Below are 14,077 nucleotides of genomic sequence, written 5' to 3' on the forward strand. Positions count from 1 at the left end.
TACGAGTGAAATAACATAAACCTCTTTTTTATAAAAAAAAAAAGTACAATTAATTTTTTTAGTATAAATTCATTATCACGTATTCATTAGTTAACAGATATATCTCCTAACATTTATTTAATTAAATTGTTGGGCATAAATAAAAAAATCATATTAAATTGAATATTTCATATTTGTATTGATTATATTAATTAAGATTTACAACAACCTTTTCTTCTCTGTCACTCCCAATTTCACAATGCTTACATTGAGCATGAACTCAACTTGCAACTCCTCCTTAGTTCTAATTTTTTTTTCCTGCTTTTTGTCTTCCTCAACCACATTCTTTCCCTTCCCTGAACTTCACGAGGACTCTACCATCGCTTATTTTGAATAACTCTTCTGAAGGTCAAAGAAAAAATAAATCAAAAGATTTTTTTTGTTTCTGTAGTACATATATATTATCAATTTGCCATAACCTAAACAATAAAATCTCTTGATTCATTTTTTCTTTGACCTTGGGAAGAGTTATAAAAAAAAAAAAAAAACTAACGGCAGAGCCTTTGTCAAGTTCAGGAAAAGGATGGTTAAAGAGGACAACAAAGCAGGAAAAAAATAGAATTAAGGAGGAGCTGCAACTTGAGTTCATTCTCAGTGTAGGCATTGAGAAATTGAGAGTGGCAAAGAAGAAAGGAGAAAGGGTTGATGATTTGGGGAGGAAGCAATTTCTTTGGTGTGTGTGTGTGGGGGGGGGGGGGGGGGATAACTGCACTGCAGAATCTGTTTATTTATCAAGCATTTTCTGACGATTTTTAACTGCTAGAAAATTAGGCACCACAAAATGTAATAAAATAACAATCAAATTAATGCCATATCATCATTAACAACTAAACAAATCATAACTGACTGAGTAAGGGTAAAAATTTCTTTGTTAAACATGACATACTTGTGTGTACAGATAAAAGCAATGAGTTTTTTTAAAGAGATACTGACAGACAGAAGAGATAAGGAGACACAGAGGAGCTCACAAAGTGGTCCTTCTACAGAGCCTTCCTTTTATGTCATGGTGCTAACCTTTATATCGGAGTAAAATCAAACTAATTACTGATATAGTGGTGTGGTATATTACAAGGAAGTCCATGTTCTGTATTGTGAAATGCTGTCTTTGACTCTGTTTTACTCAAATTTCCTATTTTCTAGTAACACCCTCTCTTCATCATTGGTTGCTGCCCCATTCTTCCACAAAAGCAAAATCTCCACATCCCAGATTTTCTGTAACAGATTATAAGATGTTTGAGCACTCTGACCAACACCAACCAGTCAGTTGGTTTCTTAAAAATGAAAGTCTAGTTGATAATTTTGTTTCTTCAAACAAAGTCCACATCAGAAGAACTTTACAAGACACAAACAACACACCTACCACAGTTTTCCTTGCAAATTCAAGCGCACCTACACCATTCATGAAACCTCCAGATACACCAACCATTATCACAGTTCCTTCCGCCAATTCTGTCACAATTTTCCCCACAAGTTCATCTGACAGTTCCTTCTATCACACCAGTTCCCTTGGCCGTTATAATTCAAGCCATTTCAGGGGAACAAACAATTACCAACCCTGTGATTTCTTATCCACCCCAACCAGGAATTGTTTCTACAACAAAAAACACCAAAGCTCAAACCAATTGCAACATAAGCACAAGCTACAAATACAGAAAACAAAAAACAAAAACAAAGCTAAAACCAAAGCCACCATTATGTCTAAAAGCTCAGTTTCACAATCATATCAATCCAACCAAGTAACCAGAGAAGGAGATAAATAAATTGAATAATAATAATCAAAGGACAAACAACAAACATGTCATAGTTTTTAAAAACAAAAAAAATCATATCAATCAATCTGAGGGGAGACAGTTCGACATGGCATGGCAATAGTTGGTTACCTCTTAACGAGCAGTGGAATCAGCCACACCTATCTTTCTCTCTACTGATATATACATAAAAAATGAATGTTTATGCTTGAACTACAGAAAACTTCGACCAGTTTGATGATATAACTCAAAATAGCCCTTCCCCATTCTGCACTTGTGCAAACTCAGAAGTCCAACCAGCAATAACAATCCACAAATCTTAAAATCAATTTACAATGTTGGAGTCCCAATTTCCCATGAGAATAGCAAATGGACCAAAATTCTTAGCCAACATTAGCTCATAATCAGAATGCCAACAGATAAATCAAATAAGATCAAGACAGGAAAGAATAAGTTGGCTTCAAGGAAAAGAAACTCCAAATTCCACCATAAAATCCTTAGAAATTCTTGCTCCCTGTGGTATTTTTTTCACAAGATAATTTATCAGTATCAACCAAGTGACTTCATTAGGAATGAACCCGTTATCTATGCCTTTATATAAAAGCAGGCACGCATCATCAAACATACCCTCATGACAGTGCCTACTGATCAGTGTGTTATATGAAATAGCATCAGGATGAATTCCTTCACTCTGTAACCTGTTAAAAAGGTTTGATGCCTCTTGAACATGACCCATCTTGCAAAGACCATTGATCAGGCTGTTACAAGTGACTATATCTGGAGTCAAACCACGATGAATCATATCCCGAAGAAATATTAGAGCGTCATTTACTTTCCCAATTCTACACAAGCCACTGATCAGTATATTGCAAGAGATAATAGTAGGAAAAACCCCTTTCCCAAGCATTTCTTCAAACAATCCCAATCCTTTTTCAACTGCCCCAGTTTTACAAAGAGCTTTGATAAGGCCATTATATGTAATATTGTCGAGAGGACACCCTCTAAATAGCATTTCATCAACAAGCTTAAATGCTTGTTGAACTGAATCTCTCATAAGAAATGCATGAACCAACGTGTTGTATGTTACAGTGTTGGCAATAACACCCTCCAAGAACATGTCATGATATAAACTCAAGGCCTCTTCCATCTTATCATTCTTGCAAAGTCCATTTATTAAAGAATTAAATGCATAAAGGTCAGGTTTACATCCTTTGCTTGACATTTCACCAAAAATCTGTAAAGCTTCTTCAATCTTCCCATCCTTGCACAGTGCACAAATCAAACAATTGTACCGTACTGTATTCAGACTCAGACCCTTGGCTGACATGCTATTCACAATTTCAGCAGCTTCCTCTAATCGCCCTTGCTTGCAGAAACCATTTATCAATATTGTGTATGTGATCACATTTGGCTCAAAGCCTTTTGCTACCATATCATAGAAGAATTCAAGAGCAGAGACCAAATGCCCTTTCTTGAGTAGTCCATCAATCATTATGTTAAACGTGTAAGCATCAGGCTCATAACCTGCAATTACCATGTTATTGTACAGAAGATCCTTGGCTTCTTCAAACCTTCCACTAGCAACATAACCACTAATTAATGTATTATAGAGCACAGTATTGGGGTTGGCAATTTTGTTCAGCAACGCCCTTGCTTCATCAACTTGCCCCATTCTGCACAACCCATGGATTAAATATCCATACGTTAAAGCATCAGTGCTGAAACCTCGAAGCAGCATTCGATCAAGCACATCAGGCTCTGCAGAGGCCATGGATGACATCATTGAAGGTCTAAACATCAGGCTCACAGCACATCAGAAACATGTCCTCCAAAAGCTGAATCGCTTCACTCACTCTGTTGTTTTCACAAAGAGCATGGATCAGGGTCTGGTAAATGACCGAATTCGGAACACACCCATGCTTTGCCATGTCCCTGAGAAGTGAGCAAGCCGAATCAACCTCATTAACAATACACAAGGCTTTCATGACCACCCCAAACGTGTACACGGTTGGAGAAACACCTCTACTCAACATGTCATAGTAAACATTAGGTGCCACCCTGGGGCAATCTCCATCAACTAGAATATCCAACACTACATTGTAGGACTTAAATGTGGGATCACAGGAATAAACACCACACATGTCCAACAAAAGCCGAGCTTGGTTCTATTGACATGGATTGAGGATTTGAATGTCTTCAACATGAAGGTGAGAGAAAAACTAACCCCAATGGAGCCACCGCGATGTGGGTCGCAATGGACGAAGAAACAGATGCTACAGTGCACCCTCCTTCTTGTCAATGAAAATTGAAACACACGCGTTTGTTTGTTACGATCAGAGGGAGGGAGGCGATGTTTGTTAGGTTCCACGTTTAAACGCAGACTATGAGCGTCAAAACTTGAAACTCCCGTTAATTTTTTTTTATAGTAACTCCAATTCCACATCAGGTTGAATTAAGTTAGATTCTCCACAGCCACAGGTTCTAGTTTTTTCTTATGCAATGAATAAATAGTTTTGAATATATGAATTATATTTTAACATCATCTAAAATAAATAAATTGTATTTTAAATTTAGATAAATAATTAATATTTTAATATAAAATTATTTGTAACTATTTGATATTTTAAAGAAAGAACTATTAAACTCAATTTAAAAATAAAGATGAAAAAAAGTAATTAAAAAAAAATCAAATATATTTCTACACAGATAAAGAGGGAGTGATTTGAAAGTGGTTAACAAAATCAATTACATAGATAAAAGATGATTTGAGATGGTTGAGAAAGAAATAAGTTGGGCTAATTATTAAATAAAATTAATTTTAAAACCAAAATTAACAAATAAATTTGAAAAAAAATAAAAATAATTAGAATTATAAACCATGGAATAAAAAAAACTATAAATGTTCCATTTTTAACATGGAAGATTTATAATTATGTTGTTCAGTTTGGCGAATCAAATATTTAACTTCAAAAAAAAAAAGTGAATGAATAGAGGGTGTAAAAATAATTTAGCAGTGTTTGAATAAACCTTTTTTTCGACTGGAAGAAAATTGAATAAACTATTTAAGCACTTATAAAAGAGGGGTAAAAAAAACTTCTTTTATACTAATAATTTCATAAGTTTTTTTGTTTTTTTAAACGAAAAACTGTACGCAAGTTAAATTAACTTTTTTGAGGTATTAACCTATGCTTGAAGCCCTGAACTGCAGAAACTTTATATTTGACAACTCCAAAAAAAACCCATTTGAAATGTTCTTTATTACAATATATATTTGCTTAAATGAAATTATTTTTTCATCAGAAACATTTTCTTTGTCGATTTTGAAACTCAACTTCACGAAAAGTTGTCAGTATCCCACTACCGTTTGACAAATATGATGGAAAATTGGTGCGTGCGTATATATAAGAAAATGGGGCAACAACGAAGTTCCCAAATTTTCGATTGCAAAACTAAATAAGAGATACAGTAATAATTAATAACTGCTATAAGCAACTAACCATTACAGAAAAAAGGCCACCTATTATAATTTACAGTCATTTGCTGTTGATCTATTTAGACCTTGCAAAATCACTACATGTCAACCATTAATGTGTACAAGAATGCTGGGCCAATCCATACATAAGAAAACTTGTAACATAAAATTCTGCCACCATAATTTCTCAACTAATATTTCCTTACATGGGAGAGTGTCCTAGTAGTGAAAAGATCCCATTGATGCCATGCCATTTCTCGAACTTCTCAACTCTTGTTGACTCACATAATTATCACAAGAGTTGGCAGGAGTAGAAAGTTTGTTACCTGGGGCAGAAGTAGAAGGACTAAGACCTTTGCCCATTTGTTGCACTTCTAGTGGAGATAGTATTTTTATGTACCACACATTGTTCACAAACTCCCTGCAAAATTATCAAACGTAAATATTTCTTTGCAGAATCAGGAAAGTCTAAAATGAAGTGCTTCTTGGCTATATATTCATTTTTTAGTCAAGCATCGTTCTTCTAGCCTTTTACTACTTGGGATGACATGCAAGTAATTAAATACTCTTCTGCATGGACTATGCTTTCAGGAGCTCAAAGCAATGAACCTATACTCAAAGTTAGTGAGCAAAAACTTAATAGAAGGAACAAGAAAAATGGTAGAAATAATTATTCAGATCCATAAAATAAAAAAATTGTGAAATGTAGACATGTTCAAATTATCAAATATGCAAGAAACATTACTGTTCCTATAGCACCAATGACATTAGCAACAATGAAGGATGTAGCAAATACCAAGATAATAATATATTATAACTTGGAACATAAATAACAGCTGGCATATGGCAACTTACTGCCAAGGATCATCACCAAGAAGAAGAACATCATTCTCCCGGTCAACAAATACAAGCTGCCAGCCTGATCTCTGAGTCTTAGGGTCCTCTAGTTGGCCTTCAAGGCCAAACATGCGAGCAAGCTCACTAATGAGCTCATCATAGCTGCTGAACTTGGAAATGTCCAGTGACCTGCCAAAGGACCCTGACTTGTGAACCTGTCAAAATTACACCACATCCATCACCGTATAAAATTAGAGTAATAGTAATAGTCCTAGACAGTAGACAGCATCCACTTACTAATTGGAAAAAATAGTAGTCCTACAAAAAAGAGGAAACAAAAATAAAAAGTAGCTGCAATATGCTGTTTATATAAAAATAGGGTCCCAAATATCCCTGTACAAAATAGAACCAATTCAACATTGAAGATAAATATATTTAACTTGTGCCTTGAACCTATACTTTAACTAATAAACTGTTGCTTAATTTAGGTAAATGATACTCAAAAGTGGCTCCACATAAAATATATAAATAAAGGCATACCACCTATAAACAAAAGGCATTAGATATTACCTTAACAAAGGTTCCAGTTGGTGTATTTGCTTGGTCTACATTTTCAGAAGACTGCAAGAAACCTGATTCATCCACACAACTCGAAGTTGTCATGTTTGAACTTAAGGGGAAATCAGTGCCTGAAGCACCACCACAATTTGAAGCAGAAAATGGCAACGATAATGAATTGTTCACATTGCCTATATTTCTCAGGTTTGACATGCCATTTTGCAGCATAAGAGAAGAGGGGTCAATGTTAATCCCAAATAAAAGATTGCTCTGAGGATCAGCAGCAGCATGGTATGCAGAATGTTCTCTTCCAGCAAATGGAGGCAAAGCAGCAAGTTCAGACACATTTGATTGTGATGTTCCCAAGTTTTCCACCTGAGGCAATACACACTGAGGAGCAGCAGATGGAAGCTGAGGAGGTTCAGTGGTTATTTGCTTGGGTAGCATGGCTGCAGAAGACATAACGGAATTGGATCCACTCAAGTTAAGTAACTGGGATGTTCCATCCTGGGAGAATGAACCTAGTAGACTATGGATAGAGGAAACATCAGAACCAGAAATATGATTCCTCATAAGTTCAGGAAAGCTCTGCTGCTGGCAATGTGAAGCTAGGGCTTGTATGGGAGGAGATTGAGACTGGGTACCTGATGCAAAATTAGACAAAGGAGAGATGACATTTGGTAACTGCTGCTGAACAGGCAAGTTTTTAAGTTGCTGCTGCTGTTGCCGCGGATCACTATATGGGTGGTAACGATGCAACTGTTGTTGCAGAAGTTGTGACTGAGCAGGCACCTGGTTTTCTTGATAATTGTGTAGAAGGGTGTTTTGAGGCTGAGACTGTGGTAATACTTGCCTCTGTACCTCAGAAGCATGAGCACTGGGAACATTCGAAGTCTGCTGAAACTGCAACAGAGATTGCGAAGATTTTGAAGGATCCATTGTCCTTATTTCCTGGAATGCAGAAGAAGCCATTGCTTGGTATAACTCTGGTTGGAGACCTGGTATAGAAGCATCAAGTCTAGGTTGCATCCATGGTGTAACACCAAGCCCCTGGAAGTTTAAAGATTGCATTCCTTGATCCCCAAGCCCACCTTGGAGCCACATGAATGGAGAACCAATGCCCATGTCTCCATCCTTGAGACCTGACTTGCACAAAAGCAAGGAAGAAATAAATTAAGGTGAAGATGTCATGTACTTCACGACAAAAAATAAAACAAGCATATTGTCACAGATCCCATAGAATTCCATGACACTTAACAAAACCACCCATACCATATAAAGAAGGTAAGCCCGATGGCCAAGGGCGCCTCAACCTTAAGGGGAATGGAGATGGATACATTGGGAATGTTGTCAAAGGTTCAATCTCCCACAAGGAAACTCTTGGCTGCCTCTCCCCTGCAGTGGACTCATCCCAGCCAACCTACACCCGTAGACAAAAGTTAAAAAACCAAATTATACATCATCTCATTTATCTGTAAACACAATCTCTGATATTTCTATAATAGTGCTAAATTCTATCAAGACAATGTCATATAGTTGCTATATGAATCAAACAGTCATAACAAACCTTCACAGAACGCCAGTGTGAATTTGGCCAGCGGACTGGATCTAAATCACTAATACCAGTTATGGTACCCATGTATCTGGACAAGAACATGATACAGTGAGTATAGGTTCAAATGTTTAAAAAAAGAAAAAGAAAAAGGAAAACAAAAAAAAAACTTGGAAAAGACCACTGTTATGAAGGACAAACAAATATTGTTGTGGCTAAATCATTCAAAGCTTTTAAAATTTTGGCTTTTTATCTTTTGGAAGCACATAAGTTATGCATCAACAGTCATGAACAGGAGTGCACAGCAGAGAGTGGCATTAAATGGCATACAGAAAACTATTAATACAATAATAATGGTTAGAAACCAACAAATCAGTAACATAAAATGGCAGGAACCAAAATCGAGGAAAGCTAAAGGGAACTAAAATCGATTTGCTACAGACACAACTGTTGAAGTCACAGTCACATATAGATAAAGATTTAAAAGGGTCCAACTAATACTTTCACTGTTAAAGTTGGGATGGAATCATGCGCAGTTACCCGCATTGCAGATTGGGAATTGCAGTGTTCTGTGAATAGCAGCAAATTCGTTTCTTTATTGATACAGCACAGAATACTGCACACCCTACCCAAAGTTCCATGTGGTTATCACCACACATTCATTGATAAACCACATCAAAAAAGGAACATAAATAAATTTGGAATGTAAAATTAAAGGTTAAATTTGTAACCAAAAAAAAAGTTATATTCTTCATAGGTCTCTTATACTTTTTTGAGAGAGAGAATTCAGTTATCCCTATAGTTTGAATTGGCAACTGGGTTGGATTCCTATAGTTTCCAAACAAAAAATTAAGAGTCCTTGAATCCACCCTACCATTAGAGGGTTATAGGGGGCTATTTACAAAAAGGAAATTTAAAATTTCAAACCATCAAAGACCATTTTGAATTTTTTCAAAAAGTATGGGGACCTAAGAAGTAATTTAACCAAATCAACTGTCTCTCTAAGTCATCGGACGAAAGTATAAAGTCACTAAGATTCACATGGGAGAATAATTTTTTATCCCCCTTGAGTTTCTTCTTCGAGCAGGGCCCAAAATAGTAATAAGAGAAAGGAAAATTTAAGACAGGAAATACCTACCGGCGAACACTTGATTCTTCTGTCTCAAATAGCATCCTAAATCGCATGCCAACAGAAACTCGTGTATGATACACAGCTTTAACGTACTTGGCCAAAGGAATGACAAATTCAGATGGGCTTGCCCTATTAAATTAGGGGGGGGGGGGGGGGGGGAAGCAAGTTCAGTGTGATTTGTAGGGTAATAATTCTCATCATTAGCATTAGCATTAAAGTTACAAACCTAGGATTATAGAATATAGTAAAGCGGCTGTTTGTGGCAGCTGCATGAGCTGCAGCAGCAAGAAGACCAATGTGCATGCTATCACTTGACAGAACCGATGATGGCATGATAGTCTGCGGACGATTCGCTCGCCGTATGCCCAAGAGTAACTGGTTTTTTTCATTCCTAATTAAAAGAACAGGAAGAATGGTTACAATAATATCTTATAGTTCATTTGAATAGATTTCAATCATGCACCCGTGGCCTATATAGATGCAATTACTGACGATATTTCTATACAGGCAAGGTAACAAGCTAAAACATATTTATCAGGTCAAAAAGCTCCCACAGACACATTATTTTGAAATAATGTGAATATAACATGACTTCTAGTCTAAGCCCTCTTGTAATTTTCTTTCTGCTTAAATATATCTATAACTAAAACCATGTTCACAGATAGAGGGAGGGAAAAGGAGTTGAATCTCCAATAGGTCAATTTAATGGAAATATCAAAAATTACATGTACCAGATGAAAAGGACTGAATCACCAGCAACAAGCCTCTTCGCACTGACAAAGACACTCCACCCTGTAGTAAGAAGATGCCTTTTGGGCTGACCTGAAAGTGAAAATATTAAGCAGTTAGAAGCGAAAATATAAAGCAGTTAGAAGTGAAAACATTTAAGTAACAATTTAAGCAGTTTTCATGACACCAAATATCACGACTGTTGCTTGCTAATCATTCCTTGGTTTCACTGTAGACAATTTATCAAACTTGATATGGAAAAGGAATTTCAGGAGGAAAGGAAGAGCCAAAGATAAGATGTATATGATTAAGGACTATACACTCAACAATATAATGATCCTTAACACAGCTCTCATACTGTTCATGCAAAACAAAAATTAGATTGGCCAAGGTTGACAAAAAAATTTAAATTACAACAGTAATGCTATTTTAAATGTAGTACGAGTAAAGAAAATGACCAAGGTTGACTAAAGTTTAACACAAGAAAAGAAAATGGCCAAACAAAGTAAGCCAAGCAGCCAATCAAATAAGGATGAAATGAGTTTGCAATAAGACAGAAGTACAATAGTACAGCTACTATAGTCATATCATATGCAATTAAATTACTCCTTAGAAAACTATGTCCTGCTTCAAATGCTACTCCAATTTTAGTGTTTTGAGTGATAAAAAGGAAGATCCCAGATTTAAGTTTATAGAATATCATCAGATGGGCTTTTCTATACAAGAAATTGAGTGCAACAGCATAAACTGGACATAAAGAAGCAGATGCAAGGACCACAAATAATTTTATACCAAAAACTTGAAGAAGAAAAAAACTAACCACGAAATATATGCCTGAATTTCCATTCATTATCATGAAGATCTCTGGCAATTAGCTCTTGAGCAGGAGGCTGCTGTGAGTAATCCTGAGAAACAAATAAAAGAAACATATCAGTCAGATCAAGAGCTGACAAACTAATTACTGTGAACCAAATATAGCAGATAAATGACTTACAAGAGGAGGGAAGACTTTTTCAGCTGCTCTTCGAGGAACAGAAAATCCTCCATGAGTGCTGGTATCACTTGCAGTTAATGTTTTGCAGAAGTAGTTGGTTGGTTGCTTGCCGGGAGTACCCAACTCTGCAGGCAGCAGATACACCTCCTTTTGCTCTTGCTACAAAATAAATAATGTCAAGACATGCTATAAAAAAATAAAAAAATAGAAAAAGGTAGCAAATAAGAGAAAAGTACTGGACTTAGAGGTTGCAGAGTCATTTGAGCATATACTTCATCCGTTTCAGCATCTGCCTGCAAGGTGCATGATTAAAAAAGGTTCAGAGTGCAAGCCGATAAAAATGTTTTCTGAAATTCTGAACAATTAATTTTATACTTACATGCATTGTCACATTGTGAAGCTGACAGATAAGTTGTGGTGGCAAGTTAGGGTAATTAGGAATATGTGCATCTACTTCCCTGTTGGTTGATGCAGCAACCTGAAACATAAACACCAACATTTATCAAATAACTGAAGAATCTAATATAAATTAAATATATGAAAAGCAATTGGTTATTTGGAAATTTCAAATGCAACAACAATAGATTAGAAAAGACAACCATTTGGCTTGAACCCCCTCCCCTGCCCCAGGGAAAAAAAATTGAAACTAAAAATAACCATAATGATGCAATAAAGAGTTCTCTATCTGTCAGTCACTCATTTTTTGCATAGTAATTATAGAAAAGATTTATACCAAGATAATCAGACTGACCAAAGTTCAGACTATTCTCTAGAACTGAAACCTTAATGTCACAATTTCTATTTGAAATTTAACAAAATGCTGCTCATTTCAATCATAAAGCAATGTCATATCTGTTACTAGGGACTTCACTTATGAGCTAGAGTGTTAGCAACAACAACAGAAAGCCTAAATCAAACATTTATTGGAGAATATTTTATTTTCTCTTCACTTAATTAGCCCATCCTCCCTCCCTCCAGGCACAACAACTTAAACACTAATCCATGAAATCTGCTAACATGTAACTTACAGCTTACATCTCCATACTTTCACAGTACTGCAGACAAATTGTGAATCCCAGTCCTATCAGGTCAAATACCAAATCAATCTTATCTTAAAACTATGAGCTAGCACTGGCCCAAGCATGACTGATTTCACCATACACATACAAGAAACAATAAGTTGAAGTCTACTCCACTAACTTCAGCAGACAGATCAAAATATTACAACTGTCCTGCTCACCGTGATCATATAGATATACTAAATGAGCTTCTAATTTTCTATACGACTTTATGTACCTTTCATGACCATAGCAGCTTCACCAAATATCCATGAAATGCAAAAAATTCAAGTATAGTGCAATAAATCCAACTTATAGGATACAAGAAGCATTACTTACCTGCTCACTATGACCTTGGGGAAAGTATACTACACGACTTCCAACCAGAGGCAGAGAAACCAGAGGGCCAGCACAAGCATGCCAAAGTTCAGAATTCAAACATTTTTTCTCCCCTACACAATCACAAGCTAATATGAATACACATGAAGTAAATCATTTCATACAAGTCAAAAGGGCACCACGCCTTAGCCCAGTCTACAAGTGGCATATCAGTAATAAACTCATTAAATCCACTGCATATTTTACCAATCAAAAAAACATACCATAATCCGAACTCCAATCACACAAAAAAACAGGCAAACAGAATAACCACACATAAATAGTAACACACAATACAACCTTGTCACCTCAAACTGAAAATCATAAACTGCACACACCAGCAGACTCAGCACCACCGACATATAAGAAGTTGAAACAAATCAAATCGACATGACACTAAGAAGTTGACCCTGACATAAATACATATTACAAACAAAAACAAACTACGGCAACTTGTTCAACCTCACTCCATGCCATATAATAATGCCAAACCACTAGAGTATCCTTATCCCCTCCCTCCAAACCCATGCAAAGACAAAAAGAACTACCAACACAAAAAAACACAACTAGACCAACAAACCAAGGAAAAGACAAGAGATAAGAAACTTTCAAAAAGTGGGAGCAGGGCAAGCAGCATAATACAAAGCAATTTGCACAAAATGAAAGAATCAAAGAAGCTACTTCTACTGCTACCTTCTTCTTCAGCAGGAGGGTTAAATCCAGAAGAAGAGAGCTTCATGCTTGGAGCTATAACAATAGGTGAAGTTCCAAACTAGTAAAAACTGAAGCACCCCAAATCGAATAAAAGCATTATTATTGTTATAAAGGTCGCAAATTTTGCATGCCCCTTTGAATCAGCAATGATCCTATTTCATAACCCATCCCACCTCCCCACCCACCCCGAAAATTGAAGCTACCCACAGAAAACCATCATCCAAAGCCACTTCCAATGCAACACCCGAATCTCCTGGTTCTCATAACACGCTGGAATCCAACCCTAATTGGGAGCCTGAAGTTCAAACCCTAGCTTCCAGATCTCACCGTAGCGGAGCTGAACAGTAGAATTAGAGGGATTGGGGGAGAGAGGCGAGTGAAGTGAGAGTGACATTCATGTGGGATTTCAGTGGAAGAAGCGGAGAATGTGATGGGAGAGAGAGAGATGGCTAATGGCTATGTTACTCAACAACAATAATGCACAGTGACTGGTAATAATTGATCCATGGCATGGTATGTGTTGTGCTATTATACGAAACCATAACGACGAAGAAAAATACGGAACGTTTCTACGCTTCTTCGTAGATAAATACTCATTGGATACTACGGTTTTGGTTTTCTTTTTTTGTCTGCAACCCAAACACTAGTCAAGTTTGGTCTGTTCCAATGGGAAACAATCGTATTCGCATAATCATTATAGACAAAAAAAAAATCTCCCTATAAATGTTTAACATAGTTGTTGCATTTTAAGACACAAATTCGATATTAAGTGTTTATTGAGAGTAATTCAGTGTTTGGTGATTGTCAACACCTACTTCTAAAAACGAGCAAATATTAAAATAAAATAAAAATAATAGATAAAAAAA

The 14,077-nt window shown here is 36.2% G+C and overlaps 1 protein-coding gene and 1 pseudogene across 1 annotated transcript; both read right to left on the bottom strand.

The window, feature by feature from the left end:
* Window positions 1-890: 890 nt before the first annotated feature.
* LOC100812956 (pentatricopeptide repeat-containing protein At5g64320, mitochondrial-like) lies at window positions 891-5,324 on the bottom strand (annotated as a pseudogene).
* On the bottom strand, window positions 5,287-13,866 carry LOC100810798 (auxin response factor 6). Its single transcript, XM_006595701.4, has 14 exons — window positions 13,191-13,866; window positions 12,459-12,571; window positions 11,441-11,539; window positions 11,298-11,354; window positions 11,062-11,220; window positions 10,888-10,972; window positions 10,070-10,160; window positions 9,565-9,729; window positions 9,345-9,467; window positions 8,222-8,297; window positions 7,927-8,074; window positions 6,667-7,796; window positions 6,115-6,311; window positions 5,287-5,680 (listed from the first exon to the last, which is right to left on the bottom strand). The coding sequence occupies exons 1-14, from the start codon at window positions 13,234-13,236 to the stop codon at window positions 5,479-5,481; spliced, it is 2,691 nt and encodes an 896-aa protein (XP_006595764.3). The 5' UTR covers window positions 13,237-13,866; the 3' UTR covers window positions 5,287-5,478.
* Between the last annotated feature and the right edge of the window lie 211 nt (window positions 13,867-14,077).

The sequence above is a fragment of the Glycine max genome, chromosome 14 (assembly GCF_000004515.6).
Source record: "Glycine max cultivar Williams 82 chromosome 14, Glycine_max_v4.0, whole genome shotgun sequence".
Taxonomy (NCBI): Eukaryota; Viridiplantae; Streptophyta; class Magnoliopsida; order Fabales; family Fabaceae; genus Glycine; species Glycine max.